At 35.1% G+C, this 22,590-nt stretch overlaps 1 protein-coding gene and 1 pseudogene across 1 annotated transcript; one reads left to right on the top strand and one right to left on the bottom strand.

Moving 5' to 3' along the window:
• Positions 1-11,849: 11,849 nt before the first annotated feature.
• On the top strand, positions 11,850-13,832 carry LOC115981284 (annotated as a pseudogene).
• Positions 13,833-13,930: 98 nt separating this feature from the next.
• Positions 13,931-18,528, bottom strand: LOC115982870 (probable serine/threonine-protein kinase PBL3). Its single transcript, XM_031105605.1, has 6 exons — positions 18,110-18,528; positions 16,522-16,868; positions 16,231-16,366; positions 15,278-15,414; positions 15,056-15,179; positions 13,931-14,605 (listed from the first exon to the last, which is right to left on the bottom strand). Exons 1-6 carry the CDS (start codon positions 18,171-18,173, stop codon positions 14,154-14,156), a joined length of 1,260 nt encoding a protein of 419 aa, XP_030961465.1. The 5' UTR covers positions 18,174-18,528; the 3' UTR covers positions 13,931-14,153.
• Positions 18,529-22,590: the final 4,062 nt, after the last annotated feature.

Raw genomic sequence — 22,590 nt, 5'->3', positions numbered from 1 at the left:
ACATCACAACTCTTTCACATGTTTCTCTTTTTTATTTTAGTGACTATGTTGATAGGCCAAAAACGTATTGACCCCCTGTGATGAATTAATTGATTAATTAGCCAAGTTTATTAATTAATCAAATTAATATGCAAATGCGTGGTAGCACAAACAAATCACCAATTAAACTAAGTGCAATGGAAAATAAATTGACACGGTGATTTGTTTACGAATGGGGAAAACCAACACGGCAAAAATCCCACCGAGTGATTTTAAGGTCATCACTCCCGAGAATCCACTATTATCATAACAAGTAGTTACAAGTAAAAGAATACCAGTACCTTATACCGACCTACAATTGAACCCTTACCTTAATACTCAGTGGGACTTATTCTGTAATGACAATCTCTCCTTATAATGCACGGCTCCCAATACGTGACTAACTAATTGCGCGGATCCCAGTACATGACTTCAATCACCAACTAGAGAAAGTTGTTGGCTGCAACGTTCTTTAGTTCATTCATGACGAAGATCCAGAAGATGCTTGGTCACAAAACCCTACGATGCACAAACACAACAACTTCTACACAAGAATGATGAACTATGACAAATTCTGTCTCTAGTCACAATTTGCTTGAACAAACTTTGCTCAACACTTGTGCAACTTGTGTACACCTTTGACGGCCCTTAAAATAATCCTTTTATATGTCTAGGGTTGTGAGAAAAGAAGGCCCAAACACATAATCACGGATTAGAGTCAAAACAAACTTGAAAATCTGTTTTTCATAAACCTCAACAGATAGCCATCTGTCGAACAGCTGTTGAGAAGCTGTCGAGCCACGAGGCTGGAATAGCTCTTCAAGCTCGATAGATACTGGCTATTGAGCTAGCTGTCGAGCTTTAATGAACTTGCACTTTTAGCTTAAATCTTGGACAGACTTGCATGGCTTCAACATTTGATTTTGAAACAAAGTTTCTTGAAGTATTAAATACATCCTAAATCTACCCAAATACAAGTAAAGTGCATTTTGTCAAAAGATTAGCCAATTACATAAAATAGTGACATATGTTCCTAACAAGTGAATCACATATGTCCTAACAATCTCTCCCTTTGGCAATCTATGACAAAACCACAACAAACAAATGAACATATACGAGAATTCATAAATCACTCAACTCATATTCATTTGTTGAGTACAATAAAATCTATCTTAACACAAACTCATGAAAAACTTTGCAAGAAGAGAGTTTATGGCAAGTAGACTTTGACAACCTATATTTCTAAAACACTTTAAACAAAACTCATCAAGGCATCTTTGTGTGAAACAGAAATAATAGATTGCATACACATAATAAGAAACATGTGCATAAAGAGAGAAAAGAAACAACACATGTGTAAGGGTAGGTGAAAGAAACATACATCAACATATAAAGAAGATAAGTACAATGTAAGTCAATAATGGTCACAAGACCTATGAATGTATCTAAAGTAGAAAGAAAATAAAAAGATACATGTAATCCTCACTACATCCCTCAGATATCAACACTCCCCCTAACAAAATGGTCATATACTAACTCTCCCCTAAAGAATGACTAACTCATATCCAAAACTACTTCCCCTTTTTGTCACAAGTGACAAAAGGTAAAAGTGTCAAGTAGACATCTCATCGATAAAGCTAGCATCTCCATCATCATCATCATCATCGAAAGCATCATCGTCATCACCATCATCATCATCCTTAGCCTTAGAGTCAGAAGCCATTAAAGGAGGTGGAGGAGAAGCCTCAGGAGCAAAGCCACCCATGACCGCCTGCCACCGTGCAATACGGCCAACACGAATGTTCACTTGATACAGCTTTGTAGAGAGTGTATCAAGGCGAGCATCCAATCGCTGAAGCTACATCATGATGTCTCCTAGAGTCACATCACCCATAGAAGAGGAGGGAGCGGATGTGGATGGAGTAGATCGAGATGGAGCCAAACGAGAGGAAGGAGCTGCTAACCTAGACTGTCTCGACCTAAACTGCACCTCGCTACATTTACCGGTAGCGTAGTCTATGGCACACATATAAGAAAAATAGTCAGATGCTAAAAAGGGAACAGAAAAATGGCGTAAGATCCTCGTGATAGCCGAAGGAAAAATGAACTTATTACGAGACGTCGAATCCCTATAAACATCTAAGATAGACAGAATAAAGTAAGAAGGAAAATCTATGGTAAGATGCTCAAGAAGGGACAATAAAAATCGAGCATGAGGCTCTGTGATAGAGTTATAGTGAGAAAAATGGTGAAGAAAAAAAGTCATAACCATGTTCAAAAACCGAGAGCCTTTTGCAAAGTCCGAACAGTAAGTGAATTGACGCTCATCCCAATCAGAAGGGTGCTCATAAAAAGTAGATTTAAGCTCATCTTTGGACATAGTTCTCAAATGCTCACAACTAAGGTAGTCAGGAAACTCTACCCTCGAGACACGGAGCACATCGGAGACCAACTCCGGTGTGATAACAATGCCCGTACCTCGAATGCAAGTGTGAAAGAGAGATACTAAAAAATCAAATCTATGCATGTTGGAGTAAAACTCCTAGATCAACACAGATGGACATGTGACTGGGACGTCACACAATGACTCCCAACCTCGACTGTGAATGACATTGCGTAGGTCAGTGTCAGCGAAGTTCACCAAAATAACTCAGCCTTCAGAATGAATGCCTCGTCGAGAAAAGTTCTCTGAGAAGGCCTTACGGGCATCCTCATCACGAAACCAAATATGTGATGGAGTAGAATCAGAAGACGAAGATACCCCAGAAAGAAGAGGGTTCTGGGAAGGAGCAGACTTACGTTTAGGTGCCATAGACACGACTAACGTAAATAGAAAAGAGAGGGAGAGAGAGAGACAATCAGAAAAGTCCCAACACATTTCAAATATAACAAGTATATTGAAAAGAGAGTACATATGCATGGGAAATGCATGAACATGTGACATGCAATATAAAAAGCATCATGGGCTCAACCAAATCCAGTCCTACTAACACACAATCAATTTGCACACATCTAAATGCATGATAATACTGTTATAATGCTTATGTAATGCAATGTATAAGATTTTAAACTAATTTAAGCAAAAACCCATCCCAAAATTTCAACAAAAACTCATCAATTTTGAAAAACCCCAAAATTTTTTAAAAACCCCAAAACCTAGGTTTCAAAACATTAAATGCATGTAAATGAGAGATTAGAAACTCACCAAGTGAAAAAAAGATTTGAGAAAGCTTGAAAATCGCTTGTGAGTGAAGTTTGGAGTGAGTGAGAGAGTTTTGGGAGGTGAAAAGACAAGTTTGTCAAGAGAGAGATTGAGAAAAATGAGAGGGAAATCGCGATTTGCGCTTAAATAGGAGCCTAGTAAATCTTTCGATTCGCGATTATAGTTTTTATTAAACATAGCAAAATTGGACTTGATTAGTCAGCCCAACCTAAATTCAAATTTTTCAACAAATATCAATTTGTTGAATTGACTCTTTCTTATCATAAGTGAATCCAAATCAATAATTTTCACATCAAGTAATTTGCTACATAACTTACTAAGTGGCAAATACTTATTTTAAAAATAAAAAGAGGAATCCATGAGATAAAAATACAAATCGACCCAACTTGATCTGCAAACCCAACCAATTTCTCAAAACTAGACGTGACAAACGGGTAGAATTCACATTAAAAAAAAAAAAAAAAAAAAAAAGTCATTTGGGAATAATATTCCTATGCAGACTAGGTCCAAGAGTGGTATTTTTATGCCTCATCCCAAATTATGTTACAATGCTAAGTTAGACTATAGCTTTACAGAACCTCCTTCTTATAAGGTTGCTTCCCAGTACCCTAAGTGGTGTAAGGCTATGGATGCTGAGTTCCAAGCATTGTAAAGGCAACAAAAATGGTCTTTGGTTCCTGCACCTCCTAATGATAATCTAGTTGGGTGTAAATGGGTTTATAAGTTGAAGTTGAATAGTGATGGCTCTATCTCAAGGTACAAAGCCAGATTAGTGGCCAAAGGCTTTCATCAACAAGCAGGAATTGACTTTCATGAAACTTTTAATCCTGTCATCAGGCCTGCAACTGTGAGGTTTGTTTTAGCTATTGCTGTTAGCTGCAATTGGAGTTTGAGGCAGCTTGATTTCTCAAATGCATTTTTACATGGATACCTTAAGGAAGATGTTTATATGCAGTAACCACTAAGCTATGTGGATTCTCTTCATCCTTCATATGTGTGCAAGCTTCATAAATCCTTGTATGGTCTTAAACAGGACCCTAGAGCCTGGTTTAAGAGATTCACCTTCCACCTTCTTCATTTGAGATTCACTGCTTCTCTGGCTGACAGTTCTCTCTTCATCTTTCAGTCTTCAGGCACCATTATCTACTTGTTGTTATATGTTGATGACATTATTGTTACAGGTAATAGTTCATCTCAGGTTGCTCATCTCATCACTGCCCTCAATCAGGTGTTTGAACTCAAGGACATAGGTCCCTTAAGCTATTTCTTAGGGATTCAGATTTCTCATACTAAGAATGGCATAACTCTCACTCATACTAAGTATGCCTCTGATGTTTTACATAGGTTCAATATGGAAAATTCAAAGCCGGTGAAGACTCCTTGTTGTTCCTCTTCTCGTTTGGTGCCTCATTCTGATATTCTCTTGTCTAATCCCACTGTGTATAGAAGTATGGTGGGTGCTCTTCAATATCTTACATTTACCAGACTCGATCTGGCCTTCAGTGTTCATCAACTTTGTCAATTCATGAGCTAGCCCACCTCAGTTCACTTGGAAGCTGCTAAACGTGTCCTTAGATATCTCAGGGGCACTTTGCATCATGGTATTAGCTTTTCCTCTAGCCCCTTGTCCCTCACTGCCTTCTCTGATGCGGATTGGGCAAGGGACCCTACAGACAGGCGCTCTACCATAGGATTATTGGTTTTTCTTGGTCCTAATCACATTTCTTGGTCTGCCAAGAAACAACCAACTGTTTCACGCTCCTCCACTGAAGTTGAGTGTAGGGCCTTAGCTACCTTTGCTGCTAAACTTTCTTGGTTACGGATTTTGGTCAAGGAGCTTAAGATTTTTCTTCCCTATGTTCCTGTCATATGGTGTGATAATGTGTCAGCTATTACTCTTTCTGCCAATCCAGTATTTCATTCCAAGACCAAGCATTTGGAAGTTGATTATCACTATGTTAGAGAAAAGGTTCTTTGTAGAAATCTCAAAATTGGGTTTGTGTCTAGTAAAGATAACATGGCAGATATCTTCACCAAGCCTTTATCTGCTCCTCCTTTTCTTTTCTTTCATTCCAAACTCCTAGTGGATTCTTCCCCCTATCGTTTGAGGGGAGATGTTGAAGATGAAGCTCAAGCTGCTCAAGGTTAAGGTTTAGGTTCAACAGCAAACACAACATTTGAGGTTATAACTGTTAAGGTTATAACTGTTGTGGTTATAAGTAATGCGCATCGTTTCATTAAAGTTACAGATGACGTGCACTATTTCCTTAAAGGTACAAGTGATGCTTTGGTTATATGACTAGTGTTTCTTCTTCATGTATTAAACAGTGTCGTCTTGGGCTATTCAAATGATTCGTTATTGTGGCGCGAAGAGCAATTATGGCTAAGTTGGGGTTTCCGTGAATTTAGGTGCATAGTTTGGATCCAATCTATTCTATTATAGCTGTAATTGTAACTATATATATGAAGGTGCATCTCTGATGTAATAAAGCTTTTGTATTTGACATTTGTTTCTCTCAATCTCATTCTCTCTCTCTTCCTCTATCTTTCTCTTTGTTCTTCTTCTTCGTTGAGTTTTTTCTCTGTGAATCTCTTTAATTACTGTGTAATAAAATTCTTCACGCATAGTTGAATGATCATCAAAACTCACATGAGTACCTTGGTCCTTATAGCTAACCTAAAGGCATTGTACTCCTTGGGAAGTCCTTTGAGAGTGATGTGAAGCAATTCTTCATCATCCACAATTACTCTAACAGCCAACAATTTATCTCTAACAACTTTTATCTTCTGCAGATATAGATCTACAGAATCAACTCCCTTCTTGATATTATGAAGCTCACCCTTAAGTTTCATAACATGTGACCTGGAAATGGAGGAGAACTTGTTTTCCAGAACCTTCCAAACCTCTAATGCTGAAGAACACCCCACAGTGAGTGCTAGAATTGAAGGAGTAAGGGTAGAGCTCAAGAAGGTAAGCAAAGCCTTCTCTTTTGACTTCCAAACCAAGAAATCAAGATTCACAAAAGCAGTATATGCACCCGAGAGATCTTTGAGATATTGATCAGGAATCAATTACGGTTCTTCAATCAACTCAAACAGTGAATAAGTTTCTAGCACCATTGTTATCTGATGCTTCTAAACTATGTAGTTTGTATTGTCCAGCTTTATGGTCATCATGTTGGCCATATTAGAGAGAAGGAGTGGTTGATTGAGTACATTCACTGAACAGGTTGAAGAGAACAATGATGATGAAGATGCAGCCATTGTTGAACTTGTAGCTGCCATTGTTGTTGAATTTGTAGCTACTATTGTTTCAGTAACAGATGGCTCTAATACCATGAAGAATTTTATTACACAATAATCAAAGAGATTCATAGAGAAAAACTCAATGAAGAAGAAGAACAAAGAGAAAGATAGAGGAAGAGAGAGAGAATGAGATTGAGAGAAAAAATATCTTCTTGATTGAAAGAAATTTCAAATACAAAAGCTTAATTACATCAGAAATACACCTTCATATATGTAGTTACAATTACAGCTATAACAAAATAGATTAGATCCAAACTATACGCCTAAATTCACAAAAACCCCAGCCCAGCCATAATTGCTCTTTGCGCCACAATAACGAATCATTTAATGAAACGGTGCGCATTACTTATAACCACAACAATTATAACCTCAAACAGTGCATTTGCTGTTGAACCTAAGTTGAACCTGAACCTTTACCTTGAGTAGCTTGAGCTTCATCTTCAACAACTCTTTTTTATTATAAGTGAATTCAAATTAATAACTTTCACATCAAGCAATTTGCTACATCACTTAATAAGGCTGTGTTTGGTTCGCGTAAAATCATTTCCGGAAAATATGCTATTTTCCGGAAATGCTATTTTCCGGAAAGGAAAACGTTTTCATGTGTTTGGCTGTCACAAAATTCATTTTACGGAAAATTAATTTTGGTGTTTGGTTTGTTTAATCAATTTACCAGAAAATACATCAAATCCGGCGAAACGCTCGTCCGACGAGCGTCCGACGAGCGGCGCTCGTCGATCGACGAGCGCGCTCGTCCATCGCGATCGTCGATCGACGAGCGCCGCTCGTCCATCGCGATCGTCGATCGACGAGAGACGAGCGCGCTCGTCTGTGCTCGTCGATCGCGATCGTCGATCACGTCGCTCGATCGACGATCGCGATCGTCCACTGCGCCGCTCGTCGGCGCGATGCGATCGTCGGACGAGCGGCGCGATCGTCCCTCTCTCTCTCTGATCTGGGCTCTCTCTTTTCTCTCTCTCTCTCTCTCCTCTCTCTCTCTCTCTCTCTCTCTCTCTCTCTCTCTCTCTCTTTTTCCGGAAATGAAATGAAGTGAAAATGAAGGCAGATTCTAATTTCCGTGGTCAAGGCTTCAAATTTCGGTCAACAGGAAAAGGATTTCCGGAAAATAATATTTTCCGTCACAGCCAAACGCTCCATTTTCCGGAAATTGATTTCCGAAAATCGTTTGAAGTCGATTCAAACGCACCCTAAATGGAAAATACTTATTTTAAAAATAAAAAAATAAATCTATGTGATAAAAATACAAGTCGACCCGACCCAATCTGCAACCTGATTGACTCAATTAGTTTCTAATCCATTTAAAATGACCTATTTTTCATCCAAATTCTACCCATTTGTCACATCTAGTTTTGAGTTTGGAAATGTATCAAAACACATACACCAACTATATTTGTATGTTGATCAAATAAAAGGAAAAAAAAAACATTTGCTATCTAATTTATGGAAAAGTTTGGAGAAAATTTTAGTCATTTTGGAACTTTTAGGGGTATTTTTTTTTTTTTTTTTTTTTTTTTTTTTTTCAATTCTTGAGTTATTTTATTCATTTTGGAGCTTTTGTGGTTTTTTTTGATATGTTGGTCATTTTAGAGATTTGGGGTATTTACATCATTTTATAGATTTTGGGAAATATTTTAGTCATTTTCAATAATTAAAGGCTATTAAGGTGGCTTGATATTAATTATCGTGTCTGCTTCATTAAAGTTTTTAGACATTATACAATTGAATATTTCATGAATAAAAAATAATTATGTTAAGGTTTAAGATTTAGGAGTATTGCCTCTCCAAAAAAAAAGGATTTAGGGGTATTTTTTCATTTCCAAAATTTAAAGAGGATGTTGCTCGGTTTGAAAGTTTAGAGGGAGAATTGTAAGCTATCAAAACATAAAAGAACAAAAGTGAATAACCCCCAATTTAATGCATTACTCACCATAATTTGACAAATTCTCAAAATACTAAATAGGTTTTCAACTAAAAGTTTATTTCATAAAAGCTCTACTACTAACAAGCACTAATAAGATTGGAGTAGTGTACTGTTGTTGTTGTTGTTTGAAGCTCACTATTCTTTGAATTTTTTTTATTTTAATTATGTGATATGAAAAATAGTTGGTGTAAAGATGAGAATAAAAATTCCTATTGGATATTGAATGTTCCACTTTGTACTCCATTAATTACAACTTGTCATATTTTCTTTTTCTTTTTCTTTTTTTAATTTCTTATAAAATAATCAAAGTTTAGAATGACAAATATATATGATATTCGGTAATTGATGCAACACAAAGTGAAACACTAAAAATATGTTTGAGGATTTCTATTGGTAAATATTAAGGTATACATTAAATCTGACCTGCCATAATTTATGTAGTACAAAGTGGAACACTAAAAATAGGATTGAGGATTTTGATTGGTAAAGATGAAGTTCTACAGTAAATCTGTATAGAATTTAAAGCAAATCATGAATGTATCCTTCAACATTGATTTAAGTTATCAATTAATTAAAAGGATGGGCAAGAATTAGATAAACCTTATGCATTCAAATCTTAACACAAAATAATAAGACATCCTAAACATGTTTAACTTTGTACAATTTGTCGAACCTTGAGCTATGACATTTTACCTCAAAACCAATTGGTGATGAGGAAGACACACTCAAATCTTTTTGGCTTTCAACTTCACATCACGCGGACCTGTTTTTAGAGTGGTTGTAGGGAGTCAAATTGTGGTCCCCCAACAAGCCCTCCCTTACGATGACACTCTCGTGACTCAAACTCATGACCTTAGCTCTGATACCATTTGTCGAACCATAAGCTATGTTATTCCACCTCAAAACCAATTGATGATGAGGAAGACACACACACTCAAATCTTTTATGACTTTCGACTTCACACCACGCAATCTTATTTTTAGAGTGGTTGTAGGGAGTCAAATTGTGATCCCCCAACATAATTAATTACAAGACATGATAAGATTATGACTCTAAAATGTCTTGAAAGGGTGAATAATGATTTGGCCATCTGATATTAGATCAAGGATTTTGCTTGAGGTGAGAGGTGGCATGGAGTTAAATCTAGCAACTATATTAATCTTGGAGAGTTTTCCTTAGTTTCTGAAAATGCCTAACTTTAGTCCTTTGATATCATCGGAAATATTGTTTTATTGTCAATATCAAATCAATAACAATTCTTTATAATGCTTTTACATAGAGCATTTCGCCAAACAAGACATCTAAGGTAATTTGGATGCATAGATTCCTCACTCAACAATCGGTCGTTATGAATGCACAGAAAGTTCAGTTTCCATTTACAATTTCATTATTTTTCTTCAACTATTTCTACTGGGACACTTCTTGCATGAGTTTTATCACCTGGGTTCATGGGAAATTGTGTCACGAAACATGCTCAAGATCCCAACCGTCCAGTTGGGATTGCAAAATCTTCAACTGGTTTGCTATTGAACCATTTATTCATTGATACAGAAGTTTATTTCATGATTTGAATACTTTGTGTGATACTCTACTTTTAATACTAAAATTTAAATGCATGATTGCTTTTGACTTACAAGGAGCTGTCCGTGGGCGACAAATCTATCATCATGAGAAAACATCTAACTTATTTCAAGAAAGGACTAATATGGATTCTTCAAGTATGAAGAAAGGTATTTTTTATTTCCCCCTCTTGTTGGCTTCAAATGTTTTTGGTTATCCTTGGATGCTACCTTCCTCGTGGACTCTGAATTATGTTATCTTTGTGTTTTCTGGTGATGAAAAACATAGGAAAATGAAAGACATTTACCACTTGAGAGGAATTCATCTATTTCTTTAAACATACACAGAGGTAAATATATCTATATATATATATATATATATATATATATGAATGGAGTTTTCTGTTCTGAGTCTAAGAGTTAGAATTCTTGTTGGGATTGTGAGTACGAGACAGAGAAAAGAGAAGCAGAAGACAGAAACATGATTAATGCAGTTTGGCATGATGGCCTACATCTACAATAAAAGCCTTAAAGCAACTAAATCTATACTATATAGAACTGTATGTATAATGTATCCCAATGTAGGATATATAGTGTGTGTTTGGCTCTAAATTAAAAAATCAGTTCATTTTACTGTTCAACTTAGTTTTACTACTTTCCACGGGCCCAACTACACTTCTTAATACTATTTATGGGTCCGATTGTACTTCCGATTATACTATTTCAACTAACTTTTAATTTTATCTATAATACTTTTAACAAAAGTTTTCAGTTTCAATAAAATAAACAGATCCCAAATAAACCTATAGACACGCTCATCTAAGGCTAACTTTAAGATTGTAGTACTTGTACCAAGTAAGGTTAGAAGTAGGTTTTTTTTTTTTTTTTTTTTTTTTTAATCTAGAAGTACATACCCATAGGCCTATAATGAGATTTAGCTTCTTAAGCCTTAATATATCTAACACCTCCTTCCCCAGCCTTTCCTCGAACTTAATGTTTTTTTTAAGAAGAACCTCAAACTTAATGTTGAGTTGAACCATGAGTTTGAAATGTAAGATCATAAATGTAAAATATGACCAAGTTGGACCAAATTGTATGTGCAGAGGATTGAACTCAATGTAGAATGAAATAGCCATGATATAGATTAAAACGTGCAAGACAACTTCTACAACAACAAATGATGACAGTCAATGGCAGATGGAGGCCAGAAGATGGCTAACATGACTGGAGAATGGTTCCACCTATGACTAAAGGACGGCTATTATGGCCAAATGGTAATTTCCATGGCTGAAGGATATGGTTGCACATGTGGCTTGGGGACATTGGAAGAGGAATAGTAACTCGAGGATGGCATATACGAGATAGACATTAGAACAGCGGAGATTGGTGATGAACAACGGTCGGAGTATTACAACACCATCAACCAAAGGAGAGTGGCACTGTTTACTAGAAGACATCGACTGAAGATAGGCCGTGCTCAAACACTTGAACAAGTTAAGAGTAACCTTTGAGGAACTAGACGGGGGCCTGACCGCAAAAAGCCCCAAACAACTACATTTTTACTATATAGAATTGTGTGTTACAATATACCCCAATGTGCAGTATATAGGAGCTAACCCCTAGACTAACCCTATAATCCTACTATTTACACAAGAAGTAGGATTTGGACTACTTTGCTTGCATTTATGGCTCTTAACCTTTAATATCTCTAACACTAATCATAGTCAATTTTGTGTATATTGGTGCAGAAAAGCTTAGTTACCAAGGGCATGGTTACCCAATCATAAGACATTGGCCTAATATGAATGTGAATACGAAGTATGACTTTCTTCATGAATACAAACTCAACTGCTTTTGCTATAGTGTCTTGAAAGCTGCCACCCAAAAATTCGGTCGTAAAAATTTACTTGGCCAAGGCGATTTTGGTGATGTTTAAATTGGATTTATCAATCACTGCACCATGACTGCCGCAAGACCAGGTGGTGGATATGCAGTTGCAGTCAAGAGGCTAAGAAAGAAAGGAACACAAGGCGACAATGAATGGCTGGTATTTTTCTATGACTCTTTCTCTCCCCTCAAAATTTGACACTAAGGCTTAGTTGTTAAGAGTATATTGTTCTCTCTCTATCTGAGACTATGTTGCCCTGCAGAATGAATTGAAATTTTTAGCCAGATTAAATCATCCAAATGTAGTGAAGCTCATAGGTTACTGCTCAGAGCGTGAGCATAGAATATTGGTTTATGAGTACATGATTGGAGGAAGCTTGGAGGCCCATCTTTTGAAGGGTAAGAACTAAGCATTACAAGATTGCAGCCAACATGCCACAAACATGGAGACAGTCAAAAATTGATGATATTGAGCCTGAACTGTCAAACAGCCTAGACTTAGGCCACATAATGCTCTAATACTAGTAGGAGTAACCTTGAGTTAATCATTGCCATATACAGATGATGATACAGAGCTGAATTGGAGAAGAAGAATCAATATAGCACTTGGAAAAGCCAAAGGTTTAAATTTTCTTCACACACTTGGGAGGCCAGTCATTCATCGTGATGTCAAGGCCTCCAATGTCCTACTAGATGCTGAGTTTCTGTCATTGGTCACTGGTGCTTTTTCAGTCCTTTCAAATTAAATCAGTCTTTATGCATTACGTTTACATGTATCTTATAAATACGTGCTTGGCTTCTCACTGTGACAAGGTGTTCACTTTGCAACATTAACCGGTTAAGGGTAATATATTGCAGGGCTTCAATCCAAAGCTTTCAGACTTTGGACTCGCCAAATATGGACACCAAGGTGACCAGTCCCACGTCTGCTCAAGGATACTTGGCACCAAAGGCTACCTTTTTTTTTTTTTTTTGGTTAAATACCAAAGGCTACTTCGCTCCCGAGTACATTGGGACAGGTATTCCTTTCATAAATGGTAAAAATGTTATAGAAAGAATCCAAAGACACTTCATAGAGTAATGGTACATAGCCTGTTGTGATTTGAATTTTGAACATCACTTTCAACTGGGACCAATGACACCACTTTTATTATGCATCATTCACAAAGGATCATATCAATCATTTTGAAAATAATTATGGGCTTAGACTTATAGTTTGATGTATCATACATACATACATACATACATGAACTGATGTTTCTTTATCTTTCCAGGGCATTTGACACTAAAAACTGATGTATACAGCTTTGGAGTGGTACTCCTGGAGATCTTTTCAGGAAACTGTGCAGCCAAGAAATATTCAAATGGGCTTGAGGGTAACCTTGTGCAGTGGGCTAAACCATATCTTAGCAACAAGCTGGACATCCGTAGTGTTATTGACAAGAGAATTGGAGAGAACTTCCCAGGGGAAGGAGCTCAAGAATTTGCTCGGATCATCCTCCAATGCCTAAGTACAGATCCTACGGGCCGACCAGAAATGAGAGAAGTTGTAGCTAATTTAGAGAGACTAGAAAAAATATGTGAGAGGCGGAGCAATCATAACAAACCCATAACAAACTTCCATGGGACAAAGGGATGCCACATCTGATAATCTAACATTGTTCACAATTGCAGATATTAGCCCCTAGGCCATACATCAAGGGCAAAAATGTAGTGGGTTGAATAGGTCTTAGATTCCAAAAGAAAAAACTGATAATCACAATGTATCTAATCCATCCTGAGTTAGATGGTTGAAGTGGAATAGACTCCACATGATATGTACGGTAAGCGACCAATAAGCAAGTGGTATCACCTCAGTATACAATTTAAGCAAACAAAACAAACTGTAATCTGCATCTGTATAACAATATAGACGTTACTTAAGTTGCTATTATGTATACAAGGACATAAATCGGATTTTAAAGAAGCTGTGCACTCAGGACATTGTTAAACAAGTAGGTTAACACAACAAACAAGCTACCAATTCAATATAACTCAAATTACTCAAAAATCAGATTTATGTCCTACTACATCCCATATGAACAAGTGGTAACTACAAGTGGTAACTATTAATTCAATATAACTCAAAATTGTGCCAAGAGACATGCCCGTACTACATCCCATATGAACAACATAATATGGAAGCACATAAAAAATTTACAGATTCAATGCTCTTTGTTCAACGTACTCGAGGAGATTGACGATAGGATGGTAATGGTGATGCACCAGGTGTTAAATTTCGAGGAGAATTGTGTGGGCGCATAGGGGATTTTCTGACAGGTGCGCCTGTATGCTGCTCTGATTGGGAGGTTCTGCCTGCATTTTTGGAGTTTTCAAGCTGTTCTAGGGTTGCTAATACCTCTGCCATTTTAGGTCTGACTTTAGCTTCAGTGCTTAGGCACTGTAAGGCAAGGGTGGCAGCTGTATAGGCTCCTTTCTGGGGGTACTGGCCCTCCAACTTTGTGTCCATAATCCGGAACAATTTCCGTTTGTCACCCAAATAGGGTTTTGCCCAGTCTACCAGATTCTGCTCAATACCAACTTTTGACTTATCGACAGCACGTCGTCCAGATAATAGTTCTAGCAACACAACTCCAAAGCTATAGACATCACTTTTTGCTGTGAGCCGACCTGTTCAATAAAGAAAACTTCAGAAAAATTTACCATGATATTATAATATACAGAATGAGTTCATACTTCCAATAGAGCATTGAGCATTAGCAACATTCCACTTGTACTGAACACTTCTATTTGATTACTCAGACACTATTTTTTCTCTCCATTTTCCACAGACCATTCTTCTGCTTCAACCACAGGTTGCCAAATAAAAATAATGACAAAACTAATAGTTTCCACTTTATATTCTTTGTGCTAAGTATGCAGAATGATTATATTTGGACATTACACTTTTAGAATGCAACATCAGGGGTTGAATTTTGTTTCTCTTTTCCCTTCTGAATAATTTTTTTTTTACAAAAACAGTAGATTTTCATAAGATCAATTTTCTCCTAAAACAACATATTCAGTCCAGAGATCATTTTGAATGGTACCAATAGTGCTTAAAATGGATATTGTACGGACCTGTAGCAACATATTCAGGTGCAGCATAGCCATGAGTGCCCATGACTTGAGTAGATACATGAGTCCTATCACCAGTAGGACCCGCCTTTGCCAAACCAAAATCAGAAAGCTTCGAATTGAACTCCTGCATCCCCAATTCAATTAATTTAAATAAATAATGAAATAATGTTGACACAAACTACTTTCAAAGAAATAGAACATTGTCCTCTTAATTTAGCATACCGCATCCAATAGAATATTAGAAGCCTTGAAGTCACGATATATGACTTGTGATTTTGCCTCATGAAGAAAACAGAGCCCTCTAGCAGCGCCAGTGGCAACTTTGATCCTTATTGCCCAAGAAAGTGGTTGTGGCCCTCCTGTAGAACACAACACAGCATCAAGGATCACAAACTATTCTCATAGCCACACTAAGAACATCCATAATATCCTAACATCTCATTTGAGACCTATACTGAGAGTTATATTAGAAACTATCACTAGTAAACAAGAAGACGTCTAAGAACTCATCTAAATTATATTTGAGCCAAAGTGGTGGTTTGAGTGTCAAGACAGAATTAGGAAAAAATAATATTTATAACTACAAGAAATTTGATTTTATAATTTCATACCAAACTAAATGAAATAACAATTTGGCCTTTCAAGCTTCCCAGGTAGTGTTCAAAATTTTGAGCATAGTGATAAAATGACTGCTGATGTAGCCATTCACCCTAGCCCCTTTTCGAAGACTTGCAATCTATCCAGCCTCATCCCTAGACCCAACGGCTCCTCCTAGGAAATTTTAACACTTTGCAAGCACAGTTTTACTGCTTTCCTGATATAACAGGGTAATCTATTCCAAAATAGAAGATGACAGCAAATTGACAGAATTGGTATATTGGTTGACAGACATTGACAAATGCTAACCCTCTGTTTGGATGCCAAGAAAACTAGGAAGAAACTTGTAATTTTGCATCTTTGCTACTATGTTAGAAGGAATAATCATCTCAATTTGGCACTAAAAAAAATTTAAGCAGAATTTTTTTTTTTTTTTTTTTCTTCCCTAAGGACCCTAACAGATAAAAGACCTGATGTCTCATTATTATGAATAAGCATAAGAATCCAGTAAATGTAAACATAAGTAAAACATAGTACAAGCATAATTCCCAATAAAATTACTGGAATGCATAACTCACTTCTAAATAGATGATTCTCTAAGCTCCCTTTAGGCATGAACTCATAGACCAATAGCCGGTTCTCGCCCTCCAGACAGTACCCAATTAGCTTAACCAGATTTGGATGATGAAGTTGGCCAAGATAATTAACTTCAGTCTGGAATTGAGATAATATCAGTAATTAACCATGAATAATAAGATTGCAAAGAGGAATCTAACTCCCCCACCAACCCCCCCCCCTCCCCCCCGATAAAAAATTTATATATATATAAATAATATATAAGGATAATAAAAATAAAAAAAGAGACCTACCAACCACTCCTTATGGCCTTGGAAACCCTCAGATTTAAGCTTTTTGACTGCAACAACCATTCCTGATCCCGGCTTTGCAGCTGAAAAAGTGTTTTCATCAATCCATCCTTTGAAAACATAACCAAATCCTCCCTCACCGAGAAGACTGTCCGGGCGGAAATTTCTGGTGGCGTTCTTTAGCTCATTGAAAGTGAAGGGTTTCAAATTTGGAGATGATAATATTTCACCTTCAGACCTTGGAGTAGGAAGACTTGAAGCATTGCTCGTCTCACTGAAAGTTTGAATGGTCAGACTGGAAGGACCTGATGAACGGCTGGTTTTGCTTGATAATTTTGAGACTGCTGACCCTGGGAGTGGAAGAAAGAGTTCTTTATTGCAATATCAACATAAGAAAGCAGTTTCTACCACAACTCAAGAGTCATTCAATCTCAACCTCATAACCACTTTGGACTATTCCTTTAAGCAAAAAGACTTCAGTTCAAACTTCACTATGATAGAGACATCTTTTTGCAAAAGTTGATTCTATTACAAAATGAATTATACTCTTATCTCATATAATTCCTTAATTCATTTCCAGGAGGAAGTGCTGGTAAACGTAAACAACCAATAATCTTTTGTAAACCTTTCATCCACCACTTTTTCCAATGGTTAGGGAATCATAAAGTGTGACTATGTTTTTATGGATCCTATGTATCGTTTAAGTAATAAAATTCCTTCCTAGTTTTTGTACATAAAATCGCCACATTTTTCCCTTAGGTCTCATTTGCTACCACCGGAATCATTTTGGAGCTTGGACTTGGTCAAAATGTGATGTGAAGACTCAAATTCACATGCTCAGTAGCAACCAAGTGTGAAATAAATATATGAAAATCTTTTAAAAAACTATTTGATATCAAAAGCTATAACCAAATTGAGAAAGTCTTAAAGCATACAGCTAAATCAGATTCTCCAGACAGCTCATTTATGAAAATCACTCACATGGTAAACCAATAAGGAAATATTAGATAGATCACTGGTCAACAGTTCCTAACCCCAAAACTAAGACTTACCAGAAACACTCAAAAATTCGCCACCATTAGAATGACAAATTATTAAAGTAAAGCAGATAGATATTATAACAACCAAATAATCTAAAACCCCACTAAAAAATTCTATCTTGACCATGATTTAGAATAAAAAAACATCTACCATTTTCTGAACATTGATTACCAGAAAATAAAACCATGGCCAAAACCCAGAGAGAAAATATTCACATAACGCTTACCAAATATTCTTGCTTTGTAAACACCATGCAAAAACAGAGCTCAAATTCACTTATCAACAAAGCTCAAAATATTTAACCCTGGCCGCCCCAAATCAAAAACAAACAAAAAGAAACCCCCAAAACTAGTAAAACCCAGTAAAACAAACCCCCAAAAAAAAAATTCACAAATTTTAAGCCATAAAGATTCTAATAAAGTCAATTATCCTCCAAAACTTCAAAAACCCACCTCACCAAAAAACTTGCACATAAGAAAAAACCAATCTTTAATAGAAAAGTCATACCAAAGCATTAACTACTATCAAAATAGAATGGATTATAAGTTACCAGAAGTGGCATGAGAGCTCTGAGCTGTATCTACTTTAGCTGAAGAATCTAAGCAGTTTCCCATAGAATATTTTCTCTCTCTCTCCCTCTCTTACAAGACACAATCTTTGCTTGCTATCCTCAACAACAAAACATCATAGATTATTATGAATCCTCGGAAGAAACGAAAAAATGAATGACCCAGAAGTCTCCTTGTAAAGCTAGCTTTGTTTGTCACTAACTTGGTGGAGATTACTGAGAAAAAAAAATGGGGTTTTGAATAGGAAAAAGAATTAAAGAAGAGGAGGAGAAGAAGAAAGAGAGGCAGAGGAGGAAGAGTCGAGGAAGGAAACTGAGGAGAAAACGCAGAGAAAGAAGGTTGGTTTTGGCTTTTGGTTTTGAGTGTCGTTGTAGACGCGAGAAGCGCGTGGGGTCTTTGTTTGTTTTTGTAATTGATGGTGTTCACCACCATTGTTTGTAATTTTGTAGGTGAATTTGCTTGTATACCCCTCCCTTTGGCTTTGTCAACATGTACCAACTTTTTTTTTGAGAAATAATGAATGAAAGTGAAAACCATTGCGAAACAAAAACCAAGGACACATAAAACATGATTGACATGTTGTCCAAAGTTTCTTATAAAAGATATTAAGCAATACTGAGTTACAAGGCTATAAGCTATGTTTTTTATATTTTCTTAGATTGGATTCGATCTAAGAAAAGACTTTAATTAAGTTAAATAAATTTCAAATTCACAAAAAGACTTATTAAGTAAACGATATGCGGGTTTTTCTTAAAGTGAATTGTCATTTCCTATTTTTATTTATGTTTAAAATATTTTTTTAAATTACTTATCTCTATTTAAATTTAAGTATCCATAGAGATAAGCAGTAATAATCTGAAATTATTTAAATTTAGTATTTTTTTTATTTTATTAAATACGATACGGTTGGATTTGATTCATTTGAACCTATCTAATCCATAACGGTTGTTATTTATCGTTGGTTGTTTTTACTATCAATAACTATAATAACTAATAACTATATAAAGAAATGGGGGGCGAGTGAAAGTCAAAACCAAGTTTAATAATGATAAGAGACTGATATTGCTTCAATTGTTTCTAATAAGGGATTAGATTTATATATATATATATATATATAAACTCCTTAAAAATTGTAAATTATTAATTTCATGGGTAGTTAAATTCACTTCATTAATAATTTTTTCTTTATGTTGTTAGTGGTGATTGGTGAATACATTCAAACATAATAAAATAACTATCCATTTCATTTTTAGGAAGTCAGAAAATAAAAAGAAAATATATGCATAACTATCTCTATCTAGATGTGAAAGAAAAGCACCTATCATAAAACTCAAATTTTAATAAGTTAATAGGAAGTAATGCTTGTTTATGGCTCATGCATCATGCGTGCTATATATCCATATGTTATTTCCATTATTTTAAACAACTATAAGTTGACTAAATGGCTAAAAATCTAAAGCTGTAAGCCATGATGTTTATATTGATGAATAATGATGATATGATGTTTTTAGAATTATTCTTATTGAATTTTTTAATGTTGTGTTTCCACATCATAGCACGTTTTTTATTTTTATTTTCAGAACTATGCTTAGACAGCAAGTGATTCACTCAGCATCCACAAAGTATGACATAAAGGTTATTTTGCTTCATTGTTTTCACATTATAGATAGTTGTTTTTCAAGGTTTATGCTTAGACGGCAAGTGATGATTCACTAAGCACCCACAATTTAGGAACATAAAATGTTATTTTGCTTCTTTTGAATCTAGCAGCAGCAAGGAAAACAGACACAAAAATAATATATATATATATATGTATATTTATATGCACTTAGTAAATAGAAATTTCACATGTAAATTCTCTTGGATGATCCTTTGTCCCACTCCAAAAAAAAGTAATTCCAATTAGACTTGAAAAAATTTGATCCAAAGTTCCAAACCCTTTAATCCGGCCGACCACACATAAGAGGGGAAAAAAGAATGAATAACAGGAATAACAGCCCATTTTTTACTCATCTTGAACTTGACCTGTCACATCTACTAAGCATTTGTTATAAAAAAAAAAAAAAAAAAATTAGAAAAAATATTGACTTATTTTCAATGTCTAAAGTTATATTAGATTTTTTATATTGTAAATAAAAAAAATATTAATAATATTAGTTGTCAACTTTCACGTACAATTTTCAAATATATATATATATATATATAACTAACATTGAGTAGTATTTTTGTAAGTTTATTATAAATTTTCTTCCTAACTATATTTTTTTTTTTTTTCTTTAACTAGCGTGTTCAATGTGAGTTTGTATTAATATATATATATATATATTTTTTTTTTAACTTTTTAGTTTATTTCCTTGTTTACATTTTTTTGTAAAGCCTTAATTGTTTTTTAAGTACAACATACTATGTCCATCTTTAACATAATGCTAATCCAAAATGCACAAGGTGTTATTTTACAAGTGATTTAACTTTATTTTTTTGTTTACATAAAAAAATAAAATAAAATAAAAATAAAAACCTACCATACCAAGTTAACCCAACCCATCAAATACAGAATAAAGCTGATAAGAATATCCACTTGTTTTACTCTTTTACGTTTATGATCCAATACCTAGTCTACTAATCTAACCTAACCCATTTGTCAGGTCCAAAAATAATATTGATAATTGTTAAAAATACTCTAAACTGAATTCATTATAATACGTAGTTCAATATAATTAAAATGTTACAATTTCATACTTTTTGATAAGGACGTAGGCCATTACATCGAATCTAATTAATTCTTATTTATTCCCTCCCATACCTAACTTTCATTCATCATCATTTTATATTATTTTATTTTAGAAAAAAAATCAAATCAAATAAAATAGTCGGTATGGGGGTATTTTGGAAACAAAATTGGCAGCGTCATGCTTGGTTAAGCAAGCAAAAAAAACAAAGAAAGAAAAAGAGAAAAAGAAAAATCCTCCGTCAATTTCTCATAGGTCCCAAGCATATCCTTCTGTTTCTGTGTCACCACGAGCAACAAAAAGATAGGGTTTTCAAGAGAGGCATCTGGCCAAAGATTTGCCCATATATTAAATACGATATATTACTAATCCCTTGACCAAAATTCTTTGCATGGGCAATGTGGATTCACATTGGGCCTACCATCACAACATAGTCAAAAGCTAAGTCTGAACAGGTCTAAACAAACTGTATTTTGTTTATACTTTTATCACTTTTTCCTTTTTCATTTAGACTGATAATTAAACACTCCGATTCTGTTTACGAACATAACTATTTTTTTACCTAATTTTACAACTTGTTAAATTGTACTCCTATAGGTGAGCAACGTGTCGTAAAGCAGAAAATGTCCGCCACTCAAAGTCGTAAAAGTTAATAAATTGTGAATTGAGTACTTAGAAGCAAATAAAATCTGTAAAGACAAAAATCAATTATGTGAACATTAAGTACCTAATTTTATGACTTGTTAAACTATACGATTGTAGGGGGGCAACGTGTAAAGTGATGGATCACTCAAGGTAAAAAGTGATTCCACCACTCAAAGTCGTATAAGTTTATAAATTGTAAGATTGAGTGCTTTAGAAGTGAATAAAATTTGTGAAGACTAAAATCAATTATGTGGAGATTAAGATTGATAGGACATACATTTTGCTGAATTCATGAATGTGAGAACACAGAATGCAAAAGGTCATGGTCGCACAGACCATGGTTTAAGAATCTAAATTAACGTTGGACTGGACCCCAAATCATCAAACATCAATAGTAGAAGCAGTGTCTCCCAAGGTAAAGCTCTCATAGTACCACAACGTTTGGTGCCATTTCTTTTATTAGGAAGTAATGATTTTTCATTTAACACAAGGTTTTTTTGTTTAATGTTTAGCTTACTTTTTCACAAAAATTAGCTTTTAGCTTAGTTTGTTTAAGAACAACTTGTACAATAATCTCATGTGCTTTACTCCACATTTAACAAAAATGAAAAATCAATGTTAGGACATATGTGGAACTTGTTAGAACATATGTCATGTAACATTTGCTAATCTTTTGACAAAACGCACTTTACTTGTAATTGGGTAGATCTAAGATTTGTTTAATACTTCAAAGAACAAAAGTTCAAGTCTAGTATTGAAGGCATGCAAATATGTCCAAGAAACAAATGAAGAAATGTTGTTCATTAAAGTTTGATAGATATCTCGACAGATAAATCTATCGAGGTTTAATGTTTAATTATCGACAACTTTCAACAGAAGTTGTAACTATTGAAAATTACAAAATTCAGATTTTCAGATCTATTTTTCACGCATATCCAAGTTATTTGTGTAAGGTTTCTTTTCTCACAACCCTAGACATATATAAGGATTATTTTAAGAACCGTCAAAGGTGATACAAAGTGATGCAACTTGATGCAAAGTGATTATTCACTAAAATTGTGACCAGAGACAATTTGCTCTAATTATTC

This window comes from Quercus lobata, chromosome 3, assembly GCF_001633185.2.
Source record: "Quercus lobata isolate SW786 chromosome 3, ValleyOak3.0 Primary Assembly, whole genome shotgun sequence".
In the NCBI taxonomy this organism is placed as follows: Eukaryota; Viridiplantae; Streptophyta; class Magnoliopsida; order Fagales; family Fagaceae; genus Quercus; species Quercus lobata.
Note: the sequence above shows the minus strand (reverse complement) of the source record. Positions and strands in the feature narration are given on the sequence as shown.